Genomic DNA, 16836 nt, shown 5'->3' with positions numbered 1-16836 from the left:
GAAGATGTTCAGGGTTGCGGTAAAAAAAGAACAAATATTTCAAAACTATTTGTTCTTTTTTTACCACAACCCTGAACATCTTCTTATATTTAAAATAGTAATAATTTATAAACAAATAAATAATATAAACCAAAGAAATATAAATTATAATAATGTAGACAAATAGTATTTTTCTGTTTCACTACTAATGATTTTGGCTTGTTTAGCTATATGTTGTATTTTGTTATTGTCATGTTTATATTTTAATTTATGACTTATAATTATTTCTCTTAAATTTATTCTCTTTATTAATAAGTTGGGTTTATCATAATAATTATCTTAATCCTAGATTTTCATTCTATTTGTTAGTTACTGTTACTGTATTTTTTCCTCAACTTCTCATGAAAAAAAAAATTAAATGAAGTAAACAAAGTACTCCTGTTTCTTTTTCTTTCTGTTTTTTTTATCATTAATGATGGTTGTTACCTGGTTTTTTATTTATACCTAATACAAAATTTTGTATCACTATTAAAAAAGAGTTATTTTCTATAATTTTTGTTTTCTTTACTGATCTCATCATCGATTGACTTCTTCCTTATTTAAGCTACAGTAAACAACTAACACACCATTATAATATGTTATATATACTTAATTAGAAGTTTCCAATCTTTTACTACTTTTAAATCACTATTTTTACAAAAGATGACAAATATAAAATAAATAAAGTGGAACACATAATGTCAAGTATTGAAATGTAAATGGGATAAATCCAAATTTGAAATTTCAAATTTTCCCGTAAGCCCAAAAATATGTATAATTCGGATGATAGTTTTTTAAAATCAACTATTATTAATTCGGTAGTTTTTAATATCATCATCAGAAAGGGATTTATAAAATATTCTTAAGCTATACAAAATACCAAATTAAAAAAAAAAAATTGGATTTATTATATATTTAATTTCCCACACAGGGAAAATAAAAAGTCAAGTGGTCAAAATAAACCATGAAAATACTTATGACAATTAAAAAATTTTATTATAAAAATTAATACCAAACAATTGTAATAAAAAAACGCGTTTTATGTTATTTTTCAAGCTGTACTTTTTATTACATTGGCCAATTAGTATTTTTTTTTTTCTAAATCAATTATTTATCAGAAAAACACATTTGGTGCTTCAATTGTTTTTTTAATCAATTATTATTGTATCAGTAATTTTTTAAATCATCAAAAATAGATTGGTAAAATATTGTTAAGCTATTTCAAATACCAAATTAAAAAAAAATCGGATTTATTATATATCTAATTTTCCCGGAATGGAAAATTGGAAAAAAGTCAATACACTAGGAAAAAACTTATGACAATTAATAATTTTTATTATTAAACATTAATATACAATAATTATATGAAAAATAAATAACAATTTAAAAAAAACTCATTTTATGTAATTCTTCAAGCTGTACTTTTTATAACAATCGCCAACAAGAATTTTTATTTTTTCAAAAAGCAAAAACTCCTTGGAAGATCCATTTGGATTTATTTTAATTTATTTTTTGTTAATAAATTTTAAGGTGAAAATAGTATTAAAAATAATAAACAGACCATTCAATATTTCATCAAATTTATATAATTTTTAAAAATAATAATAATTTGACCATAATGATTTATGATTTCATGATTAAATAAAATTAGGAGCCATAATTTATAGTTAACATAACTATCATGGTGTCTATGAAATAATTTTAAGTAGATGTGAGAGATTTTAATTATTCAGGAACTGAAACTATGTTCTTTTTTTTGTTTGTTTTTTTACTCTGGTACAGATAAAGCAAAGTTATCAGAATGATATTGTAGCAAATTTTTATGCTTATTCTAGTAAAACATCCTTTTGATATTAAATATAAACTCAACATTCTCTGTCTGAAAAATATAAAAATAGATAATATAATTATAAAATTTATATAAATATGCAAATTGATAAATATATAAATGAGGTGTGGAAATAAAAAGGGGATAAATCCTTTTTTATTTATTTATTTTTTTCATATTTTATATTTTATAAGAGTGTTATATAATTAAACTAAGTTAATTTTTCATTATGTCTGATGATAACCTTAATGTTGTTGGTTTAAAGAAAAATATACTATATGTAAAATAATGAAAAAATAAAGTATAGAAAGAAAAAATAAAAGAACTTAATGTATAAATGATTTATGGAAATGAAAAAGGGGATAAATCCTTTTTTATTTATTTATTTTTTTCATATTTTATATGCCAGAAAAATACGAAAAAAGTATTAAAAAAAACGATTAATAATGAAAAAATAAAGTATAGAAAGAAAAAATAAAAGAACTTAATATATAAATGATTTATGGAAATGAAAAAGGATATAAATTCTTTTTTATTTATTTATTTTTTTCATATTTTATAAGGCAAAAAAATATGAAAATAAGTATTAAAAAAAAAGATTAATAATGAAAAAATAAAAGAACTTAATATATATAAAAGATTTATTTCATTTATATGTTAAGTTCTTTTATTCTTTCTTTCTATACTTTATATTTTTATTATCAATATTTTTATTAATTTCTTTTCTCTCTTATAAAATAGGAAAAAAAATAAAATGATAAAAAAGATTAATCCCCTTTTTCATGTCCATACCTTATTTATATATTTATCAATTTGGATATTTATATCAATTTTATAATGATATTATCTATTTTTATATTTTTCATACAAAGAATGTTGAGTTTATATTTAATCTCAAAAGGATGTTTTATTAGAATAAGCATAAATGTTTGCTACAAGATCATTCTGATAACTTTGTTGTTTCTGTACCAGTGTAAAAAAAAACAAAAAAACATAGTTTTAATTTCTGTAAATATAATATAAAAAAATATATATATATTTTACTAATCAGTTTGTATAAAACTTGTTCAGAGTAAAGAAATTAGAGAGTACTGTACCAGAAAATATGTATATTATTATCAAAAACCAAGGAGGTAAAATTATTCTACCAAACCTTAGAATATCCATGCATCCCTGAACAGCTGATCTGATCCAATCAAGCTGAAATAAATCTCTTTGATGTCAAAATCATTGTTATGTAAAATTTACACTAAATGAACTTCTATCAACATTTAGGTCACATCAATACTATTAGTGCTCTGATAAAACTGTATTTCATAAAATAGATGTTCTTTATTAGAGTGGAAATAACAAAATTTCAATATATATATATATATATGGGTCATTCTTCAAGTTCGGTGCTATTTAGTCATAAAATATTTAAAAAAAATTAAAGTTAAGTATTTTGATTCTTTTCATTTTTATTGCAAAGATAAAGCAACGCCCCTTTATAACTTTGTGAAGCAGGTGCACACTTAATATCTATATAAATGATCGCCCATATTTTTAAAAATATGAAGGAGGTTGGAGGTTAGATCAAAAAGGAACAAATAATAGTTAACAACTATTTATTTACCAACGTTTGCCCCACTTTTTAGGGCTTCATCAGGGCTAAAAAAGATACAAAACAACATTAATATTTTTAGGATAATAAGATACCAAAAAGTAAACTAAGGCAAGGTTAAAAATTGTGTAAATATACATGAAAAGAAAATTATATGAAAATGAACAAAAAGAAATAAAAATAATAAGTATCTATAAAAAAATTAAAATAACATAATCTATTGGATTTAAAATGAACAGGAAATTTAATGATACGTAAAAATAGAAAAGTTAATATGAGATTAATAAAAACAAAAATTTTTAAACACTAAAAGACAGAAAACTAAGGGGAAAATATGAGAATAAAAGTCAAGAAAGAATAAATAAAAAACAGATCAGAACCAACCATCTTTTGAGTTGAAAAACATCGAACGAGTGACGAAAACATAGAAGTGGTAAAGACAGAGTAGAGGGTTAAAACTATGATATTAAACTTAATATCATAGTTTTTATGATATCAACTTTTAAAAAAAGCTATAAAATAGAATGTGACATACGACTCAAAATAGAATAAAACACTTCAATTATGTATTAATTTTGATATAAAATATTTATTTAGCAATAGTCAGTTTTAATATTTTGGTCATAAATGAGTTTCAACATAAAAACACAAAACAATAATAAAAAATTCATTCTGCTTGATAATACTTCAAAAAATTCCCACTTTCATAGCAATAAAAGACAACCTAGAATGTAATATCAAATGCTATAATTATTATCATATTTAACATGTTACATAATTATTCATTAAATGCTTAATTAGAATCATAAAGAACTAACGGAAGCTTTTAGTACTACTCTTTTATATATATATATTATTATTAGTTTATATTAGTTTGATAAAAATTCTAAAATGGCAACTAGAGACTTGTTTCATCAATTGGTCTTTCACTTCAATTTGGGTGGGCAATAAAAATACCATTATTTTCTTTTTAATGAAAAATTTAGGGCCTTAAAAAAGTTTAATTTTTAAAGTTTCTGTCTTATTTACTTCACAGACATCAGTCTCTTGATCTACCACTTGAGAATTCTAGTTGTCAAAGCCAATGGGGTTGCTTGTAGTAAATATTAAATATTTGTCTCTCATTCCCATTCTGGTTGTTTCCTAGTCCCCTAAGAGTTTCCATTGAGCCTTGGGAATGACAAATCGAACATTTTTCACCTTTGCACTTAAGAGAAGCTCCTTGAAATAATAAAAATAAGAATTTACCTAAAAAGGTTCTGAAATACTATGAAACTGTAATATAAATTACATGGGTCATATACAGATATGACCATGTTTAACATACTCAATATACAGATATTGATTATGTTAAACATTAAGGAGTGACCATTGATAAAAATACTAGACACTTTTTATTTTCTTTCACATCCTACAAACAACTAAAGAAGTTAGAAAAAGAAAAAAATGAGATCAGGTCTTTCCTGTTTCCTACTTATTGTGTCCTAATAATCTTTTAGGATAAAACTTTCCTTTTTGATGGTATATTGGTATGTGTTTGCTAGAGACATGCAACTGACATACTAGGGAGTGACAGAGACAAAAAATGTTATAGTGATAGTTGTATTCTATCTACAACTCTTATTTTATTTATTGTTTTTTAATATTTATTTACTTCTATTCACAACTGTATTTACATAAAAATATGTCTAGTAAATTTGATGTAAGATCAAAATGGAGTGATACAGGCAGATAGAGAAACTAGACATCGGTAGTACTCTAATCATATTTCTCTACTAGGTCAGAGAATTGTCAGGAATAGAAGAAGAAACAAGGTTAGAAACTTGAGGGTTTTGGTGATTAGGAAGTCTATGATGGAAGGATTGATATCTAGTTCAGGCTAGACCAGTTACATATGGAACATTAAGGTCTTTATGGATGATTTTATTTGTGACAGAATAAGGAGCATTGACGAGTTTGGATTGTAAGGATTGGATACAAGAGGAATTTGAAAGTTTTATGGAGCCTCAAAGCTCAACTCCATATGTCCAGATAGGACTTTTTATTGTCATGTAGATCATTCTTTTATAATGAATTGGAAGTTTAGACTGTCTAGTAAGTGCTGTAATTGTCAAAATCGATGTGCATGTTTTCTGTCTTCAGTCTTGTACGAGGATTCCAGGTTAGTTGTTTTTCCAGATGTAGTCCAAGGATCTTATCTAAAATTCAAATTTTGTTTTATTCCAATACTTTAAAGAATGCTGAAAAGATGGCAGAAATTTGTTTTAGTTTACTGCAAATAAAAATGGTTCCATTAATTTGTAAAGTCTCAGTTTTAGCTTTGTGGTAGTGTTAGGGAGTGACAAAACTAGCATTATATAATTTATAACTAGATAACAATTAATGATTAGAATCTCAAAGGGAAATATTAGTCTCAAAGACGATAACTGAAAAATATAATCATTCACTTTCAGATGTTTAATGATTCAGAAAAAGTTCTGTCACTGGAATAGTACCAAAATTGGAAAATGGCCCATATATCCCTAGATTCATTGAAATTATAATTAATATTTTTATTAACAGAAATAGAGTTTTCTATGTATGCTGTTGAGTATTTTACTAAAGAGACATCTCTTAAAAGTATAAAAGAATAACATTATAAAAGTTTGGCTGTTATAAGCAATTGACTCAAAAATTTTGTTTCTATATTGTCAATACATAATTATTTATTAGTTTATCTGAAAAAATATCCACATATATCAATCCTTAAAAATAGGTTAAGTATTATTTTTTTTTAAATACATAAAATTACCTGCTTGCAAAAAATCAGGTATTTATCAACATTACCATAATAGAAGGGGAAAATGCAGGACTACAAACAAGAACATATACAGAAATAGGTAATCGTGCATAATCAAAACAATACAATTTAAGTTCCAGAACAATAATATCATTTCACTTGTTATAGTTTAGCGATACATTAGTGCATTGTAAGGAAAAGAGTGTATGTGAAAGGTAAATAAATCAAAAGGTAGCCAATGTAGTCATGAGAGTAATAATAGAAATAAATAAGAATTTTTATATTATATAATAAAAAACAAAACAAATGAAAATGAAAAACAATCCAAGCATAAATATATAATAAAAAGTTATGTTTATGTCAGGATGTTCCAAAATTTCTGGATGTGTAAAATTAATTTTAAGTACTTGAAAAAAAAAGTACGAAAAATTGTTACTATTTAAATTTGAAAATTATTGAAGTAGTAATTCAAACTTTTGAATTAAGTTATGGACCAATATCTAAAGTTTCCACACATAAGTATATATGTATCAACATGTTCGTTGGAGTACCGGAAGAGTCACGAGTTGTGAGAGTTAGAATAGAGAGTATCTTACTTACTTACTTTGGATATAGTACTTCTTAAAACTGTTCTATATTGGAACTTCTTTTGATAAATTTTAAACTAATTTTGATCACATTAATTGTTTCTTTTATTAATCATACAATCAAAACTGACTTATCATGCTATATTATTAAGTTATAATGTTAAATTTATTACCATGTCAAAAATAACAAAATGAATAAAATTAACTTAAAAATGATATGAATATAATTTTGCAAAAGTCTTGTTCTGTTTAACTTCAATAAAAAAAAAATACAGTTTTGAATATAAGGAATTAACTTAATATATTTTGGTTCAGTATTATATTACAATTCGATAAATTACAGATGTTTTCTAGGATTAAAACATTTTCTTTTTTATCACACTCCGCACTATTAACTAATTAATTATACAGGTTAATGCAACATTTAATTTATAATATTTAAATAACTCAATTATATCTTTCCATCAAATATTTATTGAGGATTATCACATCCATCTAACTTTATAATTTAAAAACAATCGTTTCAAATGTAATGTTTTAATTTGGTTTCTGGAAGAAAATTTTGAAATATCCTCATATGAAAAATAAGGCACTTAAAGTTTCAAAAACATTCAAAATATGCAGGCTTGAAAAATTAAACTGGCAAAATAGAATTATAACAAAAGCTAGAAGAAATTAATAACATAATTACAAATATAGGCTAATATTTGTTCACATGTTACTTACAATCGGTAGCCAAATGAATTGTTATGATCGCTGTAAACAAGTTGTCTAGTAGTAATTAATAACATGACATAAAATTAATTATATATTTACTTCTAATGTCACGTTTGAGTAAAAAATCAGCTTAGCTGATACTTTTTAAGGTTCATTAAAAAAAATTGTTGATGTTTAAAAATTAAATTTTTAGCAGCATAGCAAGAATTAATAAAATACATTGAGAGGCAAAGAAAGGGACCACCCTCAAGGTTTTAGAATCTCTTTTCCGATACCTGGAAGATGCAATCTTTTTTTCTGATTCCTCTAAAAAGCAGAAAAATCACAAGGATTAATCAATAAACAGCATTAAGTGAGAATCATGATTCAATGTGAGGATTAGGTTTTTTAACTGCGGATATTAGAAGGTCTGAGTGAAAAACTTAAAAGTTGGTTGGGATGTTTGTTCTGTGGAACTGGAGGTGAGGGGCCTCCAAGAGATGATAAGAAAAATTCTTGAAGAGATAGTGTTGTTTATGTATGTAGCAGATTGAACATAAATAGAAGGATTTTTCAAAACGAATAAAGTGGTACCCAATTTGATCAAAATCACTTTGAAAATCAAGAAATGGAGGAAGCACTTTCAGGAAAAAATTACTGAAAAATTGTCCAAATTAATTAGTTTATTTTGAAGCGAAAAGCAAAGAAGTGGGGAAGGCATGAATTACAAAATTATTTGTGCTGATGTTTGAACCTGAATTTCAGGGCTAAAAATAAAAAAAGAAACCAAGATAACAACATTAATTCAGAAAAACATAAAAATAGACAAAAAATAATAACAAACAAACTTGGAAATATACATAACAATAAATTAAGTAGAGTGTAGTTGATAATAATAGAAGATTAAATATAATATTGTTAGTACATATGATATTTTTATTATTATAAAATACAATATTGTTATCTTCTATTAGTATCAACTACTATCTCCTTATTGTTATGTATATTTCCAAGTTTGTTTGTTATTATTTTATTTTTATGTTTCCCTCAATTAAGGTTAGTATCTTGTTTTGTTTTTCTGAGCCTTGATGAAGGCTTGAAATTCAGGTCCAAACATTAGCACAAATAAATGAGTTTTGTATCTTTGTAGACTGTAGCTACCGACCATCTTCTCCTTATACCAATCTACGGTTAACACCTCATTATGAATCTTGTATTTAGGAGTTGTAGTTTTCAAGATATGTGCTAAAATAAATAAATAAGATGATAATTTTCTTACAAAACTTTTGGTTTATGAAAAACCACTCCCGCGAAGATAAACATCATAAACTACTTTATAGCACATTAAACTAGCTTTAATTTGAGTGCTAATAAGTTTTGTTAATTTGTGTATTATGCTGCCCGCAACCCCCAACCATCTTCTCCTCAAAAAAGTACCAGATGTGACTACAGTCCATTTATAAAGTAAAATTTCTATATTAATTTATGATTTATTTACTTACTTAAATTTTTACAAATTTTATTTATTTTAGAGTATTAATTATTCGTTAATTAAAATTATGAATAGGTAGCACTTATTTTGCCTCTCAATGTAGTTTTTAAAAAAAAAAAATGCAAAATTTTCCTTACTTCAACTTGTAAATATATTAGATTATCTTCTTTCAATGATCTATATTTCAAACAAAGATTTAACAACTTAAAAGTATAATCCACAAGGCTTTGCTTGATTTTTTAGTATGCCTCTGCTAGAAGGAAATAGTAGGCTACACATAAAAAAAGTCTGTACCACTACAACCCATGAAGGGTTCAGTACTTTGTAAGGAAGTACTTGGTCCATTACTCCTACTTCCAACGTGGAAGGAGGAGATTTGGTCAGAATCACGCTTGACCGCCAGATTTTTACCTGATTAAGGGTACCACTTAATGAGCTTGAGTGGACCCTGGAAGGCTACCTATACAGCATTTCCTACGAGATGCTGCTCTTAACACTTCACAACCATACATCGGTAATGGCCTAACTATTGTTTTATAAATGACATTTGTATCTGGTTTTAGTCCAGATATTCTATTAAAGATAGAATATAGGATCACTAATCTCGTATAGGTTTTGGTTGATTTGATGTTGATGTGGTTATTCCAGGTTAAGTAAGGATCCCGATGAACTTCCAGATATCTTATCGCTTCACTAGCAGGGTTCCATAAATTTGTGGCCAATTCATTGAGTGCCAGTTTTTGGGCACAAAGCCAAAGGTACTTGTGCTGCACCCACACTTTTTTGTACATTTGGACTTGTCTTAGAATTGCCAACAAATAAATAATTGTGCTCTCTTTGTTTTAATTAATTAAAGAATTCCCCAACCTTCAGATTCAATAATTAACTCCATTTTAAGTATATTTTAAAATTCTACTGATTAGGTGTAAATACTTTGTTTCAAATCTCATCAATGAACTTTAACAGTTTATTTTTTATTTAATACAACACAAATATAAGATATTATATGTTTGAGTTATTAAATTAACAAGTATTTGATAAAAAAGTCGTCGAGTTGCGGCAAGTGGCAAACGTTTCAGCATAATGGCTCTTTGCCCCTCTCAGCTGACAGCTGCTCCTAAAAGTTATAATTTACTTGGAACCAGCAGGCTGCTACAATTTGAACATACAAATCTCCTAAAATCTATAAGCCATCTTGTTATAATTCCTCCAGAGATGAAGTGTAGGATTCTCCTTGCATTTATTTGACAAGTCACTTTATTTTTTTTTTTTTTAAGATTATGGACCTCCTGAATTCATGGGACTTAAAAAATGGTTAAAAATTGCTAATGAAGTTGTCATAAAACAATATTGGAGTAAATCCTGATTTTTTTTCTTGATCTTGGATTTTCCCATCCTTGTAACTTGTTTATTAAGTTGAAGTTGGAAAAATACTGCATTATTTTAGTTTATTTATTTTTTCAATGACTCTTAACAAAATCTTAAATTTGATTTCATAAAGGAATAATTCTATAGTATTGTAAATATCAGTTCATGGTTTTCTTAATGTTAATGTAAAACTGATCTCATTGGAATAATATTGATGGTATTTTAGTTTATTTTGGAATAACTTGATGTGTCCTCCCTCCTACTCTAGTTTTTTAATAAAATTTTAAAATACGACATAAATTTATATATATTTTTTTAAATAACTCTTTTTATGATGATTATATTTTGTTTGGAATTTTGAAGTCTCTGTCTACCAGTATATACAAATAATTTAAAGTTTCAAAGATAAAAAAAAATATTTTTTATTATAACGTTTTGGCTTGAAAACAATTTTTTTTTTCAAAAAATTCTTTAGAAGTAAATGTATTGTTTAAATATTCAAAGGTAATAGTTTACTCTAATGATGTAAATATAGTGCAGTCTTGGGGATCAGAACCTGCGGTAATCTAAACCAATTTTCAATTAATTTTTACAACCTCTATTCTTTGCATATAAAATATAAATTCACTGAATTCATTATTTACAATTTTTGTATATATTATTATACCCTAAACATCTATCTTAAAGTTTCCTCTTCCCGTTTTAAGCTAATATTTCAAAATTGATATAGGGCCATCGTTCTCCGGGGGCTTAGTGGGGCGGGTCCGGTGGGGAAGGATTGTCTTTTTTTGTGTTATGATCTCCTCTTGTGAGATTGTGACATGTTGTACATCGACCAACCTACTACCTATAATTGCCTGTTTGAAAAGTCAGATTAGTAAGGCTACCATGGAGGGCGGGAGTGGAGGGTTTCATGCCGTTTTTTCAGTTTCAGGCGCTTTTTAAATATTGCTCGATTTAACTATCTTGAAGTCTGCTCTTCCCGTTTTAAGTTGATATTTCAAAAGTGATATAGGACCGTCGCTCACCGGGGGTCTTAGCGGGGTGGGTCACTACATGTATGTAATAATAAATTTTTGTTTATCATCTGAAAATATTTTTAAAAAATAATTTTTTATTGAAATGATGTTGGATACATACTGCTTCCATATATGTAAATATGAGTGTATGTATGTATTATTAAATTTTGGCTTAATTTTTTATAATATGAATTTACTCTTGCAATAATTAGTTAACATTACTGAAACTTAATTGTAAAACTGAGTTGTATTTAACCAAAGGGTGAAGATTAGACCATGCCCATTCATGGGGTTATTAAATCACAAATTTGAAGAGAATAGAAGTTGTAGTAAATGTTATTTCCAATAATTTGGTATATCTATTATGAAAATCCATTAAGCCATTCTTGAGAAATTTGTGCTTCTTTCTCTGTTCTGTTCAGACTCATTTCGATGTGAATATTAAGGATCCCAAAATATATTTACTGTTCTAAAAAGTAAGGAATGAATATAAAATTGAATTAACTTGGTCAATTTTAAAATCAATGTTTTCTAGGAACAGTTAATTAAAAATATTATATTATAAAGTTTGATACAAATAAATAATTGTTCCTGATACAATAAAGAAAGTTGTTTATATAAAAAAAAGAAGGTAAAAACAGTAAATATTATTTTTTAGAATAGTTAATGTTTACTAAAAAATATTGATTGAGATTTAATATTAATTCAAAAAACCAATGCCAAGAACAAAATGTGAGCACAAATTGAGTTACACAACTTTTTTTTTTAATCTCTCTGCCAAGCCATTTTTGGCATATATGGCAGTTAAGCAACTCGACTGTCAACTGCCAACTATCAAATATGGTGTACTGGATGCTATGCCTACAAAAGGAATAGACTCCGCCTTCAGGTGTCACTCGTCATGGAAGTGTACCCCCTCCATTAAGCTTCTTCCTCCAAGTATTTAGAGGTCATTAGTTGCTTAAAGCTAGATTTGAGCAAGAATTAGCTATGGTATAACTAATAGCTAAAATTGTCATGGTTACAATATTTATTTATCAACGGTTAATTCATAAATAAGGTTCGTATCCATGGCAAGTTTAGTTATTAGTTTCAAATATAGCTAATTTTTGGCCATCCCTGTTTAAAGGCATGTTTTTCCTAATATAGTAGGAATTTTAGATCAGTTTTACATTACCAGATATCTTTATTTGTTTTCAGAATTATATCTGTGTAAGATATTTTAATGAACTGATTTTATTTTTATAACTTATTTTATGAGTATGTGTAAGTATGTTTGAAGACTTGAAATTTATTTTTGTCATCAGTAGTTTAGTTTCTTTAGTACTGATTGTCATGGAATGATTTGAATGCTGAGGTATAGGTTTGAGATGGGAAATCAAAACTGAAATTTAAAACAAAAAAGAAGTAAATGTTTTACATAAAAACATTCAATGGATATAGGTTTCATTGTTTGGTAGAGGTGACCAACATAGGTTGAAGAAATATAGTCTGTTCTAACCTCCAGAGTGATTTAGTTTTGATGGTAGCATGCATTCGACAGCTCTTAAATCTGTCGTCTTCAGGCCTTCGAGCACCATACACCATGACATCCAAAAATAAAATTAATAAACAGTCGAAAAATATCAATACTATTTAATTTTATTATTTTAGAATATAAAGGATATATATATATAAATATTAAACTCAATTATAATTGATTTCTGAATTCTTTTTAGAGTGTTGAAATACTTAAAGTTATTATTGAAATCATATTATTATAAATTCAACACCATTATATTGGTGATTATAGTTATAATTAAAAAAATATAACAATGAGTTTATTTTTGGGAATATTTTATTTTGTAATAAATAGAGAGCTAGACTATTTTAGCTTTAATAAAGTTTTTTTTTTATGTCTCTCTATCTGTACAAATATTAGCCTTAAAAAGGCGAAACAGAAGTGGAAAGAAAGATAGAGGCGACACATACCTTGGCTTACCTATAGGCCTATATGAGGCCTGGGATTCCCTTCGTGCATGTCTTGACATCGTCAGATCAGCCAGTGACATTCTCCGACTGAGGCCATCATGCCGATCCTAGAAAATAGTATTAATTTTTAGTTTATTGTATTGAGAGGAATGGATATAGATTATGGAATATGTTAATATTAATTATTAACTTAAATCAGTTCTATTTTAAAGAGTAAATGAATTTGTCTTTCTAATGTTGAGTTGATAGCTGACCATGGATTATATATATACATGAGAAAAAGATGACTGGGGGGCAGTAAGTGAAGTGACTTATTTATTAGTACCAATGTTTTGACCAGAATTTCAGGCTTTCATCAGGGCTAAGAACAAAAACATGATATTAGTCGTAATGATCAAATGGAATAACAGAAAAACAAGAAACAAAAGAAGATAACAGATAATATAGGTACATAAGAAGTACTGAAGAAGATGCATGGTGTAATATTATAAGAATATTAAAACTGTATATAATATACACATTAAAATAATGAATGAAAACAGAAAATAATATAGATATGAGAATCAACTAAATAAATACATGTACAAAATTGGAAAATACTTAAAATAAAGAAAAACGTATATCTGATTGATTAAATATGTAAGAAGAATAACAAAATAAAAGAGGTAGATATAAATTTATATAAGCTAAGAGTAGTAAGTAATATGTTTGCCTGGATGCTCACTAGGAATAGAGAGGGGCTATTCCTGTTGGTGGTGTTGAAGTGATGACTTCAGGCTGTAGAGCCAGAAGTCCCTCCCAAGGTGAGGATGTGGACCAAGTTTTTTTTACTACATTATGTTTTCATTGATGCCACTTAAACTATCTTTCTGACCATCATTTTTTTACATAGGAGGTTCTTCCGAGGTGTCTCTTGAAGTTTATTTTTACTATTTGTATCAAGTTCTTTTTGAAATTACGGGGAATTGGGGCTTGAGCGACGATATAACAGATTACATCTATAAGCCCAAAATAACGAACTCAGCAACAGTGAAGGTAGAGTCATCTGTAGCTCAGCTGGTTAGGCGCAGGTTTCTCAATAAGAGATCAGCGGGTGGCGCCGGTTTGAATCCGTCCAGGGTCGTTGACTTTTTTCATTAAGTGGTGGTCCCAAAAAATGAAAAACTTGACTCCCCACCATGTTTAGAGTAGGTTGGTCACCTGTAGATAATCACCGTATGTCAAAAAGGCTGTATGGGACTTCAATGGGAGTCTTAGGCCCACAAAAGGAAAAAAAAAAAGTGAACGCAGTTTCCAAGAGGACCTGATAGCAGGGCATGGCACAAGTCCTAGAGCGCTTACTTTAGAAGGTTGCAGGTTCGAATCCAACCTGGGACAGTTAATATTTATTTTATGATGGCCCCTTAAAGATTTCCTTTTATAATTAAAATAAAATGTTACATTGAAATATACAACTTACTAAGAAACAATAGCTTAGCTAAATTATTTCGTGTTTGGGCCTTACAGATAAGGCAGGCGACAGCATTTTCATGTAGAATGGCAACTTAGGTTTGATGGTTACTTTTAGGCAGAGATGGGCAAAATTTAGCTATATTTGAAACTAATAACTAAAATTGCCAAGGATACGACCCTTATTCATGAATGAATCCTGGTTAAATTCACTAACTATCGATTTTTCAGTGCATACTTTATGAGTTGTTCCTTTTTAAAAAGCTATATCTCTTGAACTATTGAACGTAAACAGTTCTATTATGGCTCATATTTTATCAAATTTACTCTACTTTAAATTACGTTCTCTTTGCTTGTCTTGTGTTGTTAGTTTTAAAGATATAGATTTCCGAATGAAAATTTTTTTTTTAAACGTTTAACGTTAAAAGATGCGCCATTTTTTATTTCCCCTACCTGTACTTGGCAGACTCATCAGTTCTGACTAGTAATTATACATAGTTTTCATTAAAGTAATAAGAAATTAGGGTGAAATAGCTGACTTTTTTTCAACCCAGCTCTTGTACTAAACGTTTTGTGGTCCCCTGAGTCGAAATCACAGTCTCACAAAATGGTCTGTGTGTGAGAGGACAGTCTAGCTCAAAAATAAATAATTGCACGAAACTAAATTACATATTTGACTTTCCAAGCTATTAGTACTCAACGCCTCTCCTATATCCTAGAAAACCTGCAATACAAATTCTCAGCCCAATCCCGTACTACCAGGTCCCGTTTATCTGACATCTACCCTCCACCTCACCCAACTACTGCAATTTGATAAATATAGTTTTTTACCCGAGCTGCATTTCACTGGAACTCCATTCCTTTTAATATACGTCATGTACCAATCCTTCCCTCGTTAAAAACCCTTCTATTTAATTACCTTTTACTTTACCATTCTAATCCGATATTCTTAGATCAGATTTACTAAATGTATTATAATGTACAGTTGTAAATAGCAATAAATAAATATTTGAAAAAATTAAAAATCCTATATTGTAATAGTGCAGATGTAACTTACCTTTTTGTTTGGTTTTTTATGTATTTAGTCAGTTATTTTAAAAAAAAAATTTTTATGTCTGTATCTAAAATTATTTATATACGATTTTAGTTTAAGTTATAATTAAGTGTGGCCAATATATGTAATTGTAAAAGTATCTTTATAATTGTTTTAAAGGGACCTAGTCCGAGGATAATAAACTATTTTACATTACATTTCAAAAACGAAAAGTCGTACGAAAGGGTAATTACATATTTAAGGTGGAGAATATATTGATAAAATCGACTGAACAGAAGTTTTACTTTGTAGAATCGATTTTTCGCATTTTTTCGATCTTCTCTAAACAGGCGCAAACGATTTTGATTAAACTCAATAAATCGATGTAAAATCAAGCAGCCTTTTATATCAGATAGGCTATCTTCATTGGGATAGTTAACAGTGCTTGAATGAAAATTTTTAACAAATCTATCCCGGGAACCTTTTATTTTATTTGCACGAAATTATTAACTATTTGCGTTTTAATTGAAGGGGTAAGTAGATGAAGGGGCTATGTAACATTTTTTTAATCTTTAGTGTGGATAATGAGGGTAGGTGCCTATCCATCTAGTGTGGGGTACTCTAACCTCAAAATCCAATTAATAACTGAGATACCAATATGTTGAAGTTCATAAAATTGAACCTTGTTTTCTTAAAATTTACTATTTGTAACATAACCCCTTCTTCCACTTACCTTCCATTAGTGATAAAAAATGTATAAATTTAAACTATAAAATACCTCAGGGTAGTATCCTTGGTCCTATTCTTTATACAGTTTTCACAGCTGACATTCCAACCCATCCTAACACAATCCTCACCACGTATGCCGATGTCAGTGAACAATGATCCTTACATTGTATCCCAAACCCTCCAATCACACATCACCACCCTTGAAGAATGGTGCCAAAACTGGAGGATTAAAATAAATTTCAATAAATCCCACCAAATCACATT

The 16836-nt window shown here is 27.6% G+C and overlaps 1 protein-coding gene across 5 annotated transcripts in view; it reads right to left on the bottom strand.

Moving 5' to 3' along the window:
• LOC106688873 (uncharacterized) overlaps positions 1–16836 on the bottom strand; it is a 42898-nt gene that overhangs the window by 11348 nt on the left and 14714 nt on the right. For 2 of the 5 annotated variants that reach the window (XR_001344373.3, XM_014433554.3), the window contains exon 2: positions 13372–13468. Coding sequence is in view for 4 of the 5 variants with exons in the window: in XM_014433554.3 (XP_014289040.1) it covers positions 13372–13468 (97 nt within the window). In the remaining variant the exon portion in view is untranslated. Of the gene's footprint in view, positions 1–7541; positions 7572–12891; positions 12958–13361; positions 13469–16836 lie in introns of all 5 variants that reach the window. The other 3 variants (XM_014433556.3, XM_014433557.3, XM_014433558.3) reach the window with 3 other exon arrangements.

Source organism: Halyomorpha halys, unplaced genomic scaffold, assembly GCF_000696795.3.
Source record: "Halyomorpha halys isolate HHAL.00 unplaced genomic scaffold, Hhal_1.1 Scaffold1224.1, whole genome shotgun sequence".
Classification (NCBI taxonomy): domain Eukaryota; kingdom Metazoa; phylum Arthropoda; class Insecta; order Hemiptera; family Pentatomidae; genus Halyomorpha; species Halyomorpha halys.
The sequence above is the reverse complement of the archived record's forward strand: the minus strand, read 5'-3'. Positions and strand labels throughout refer to the sequence as shown.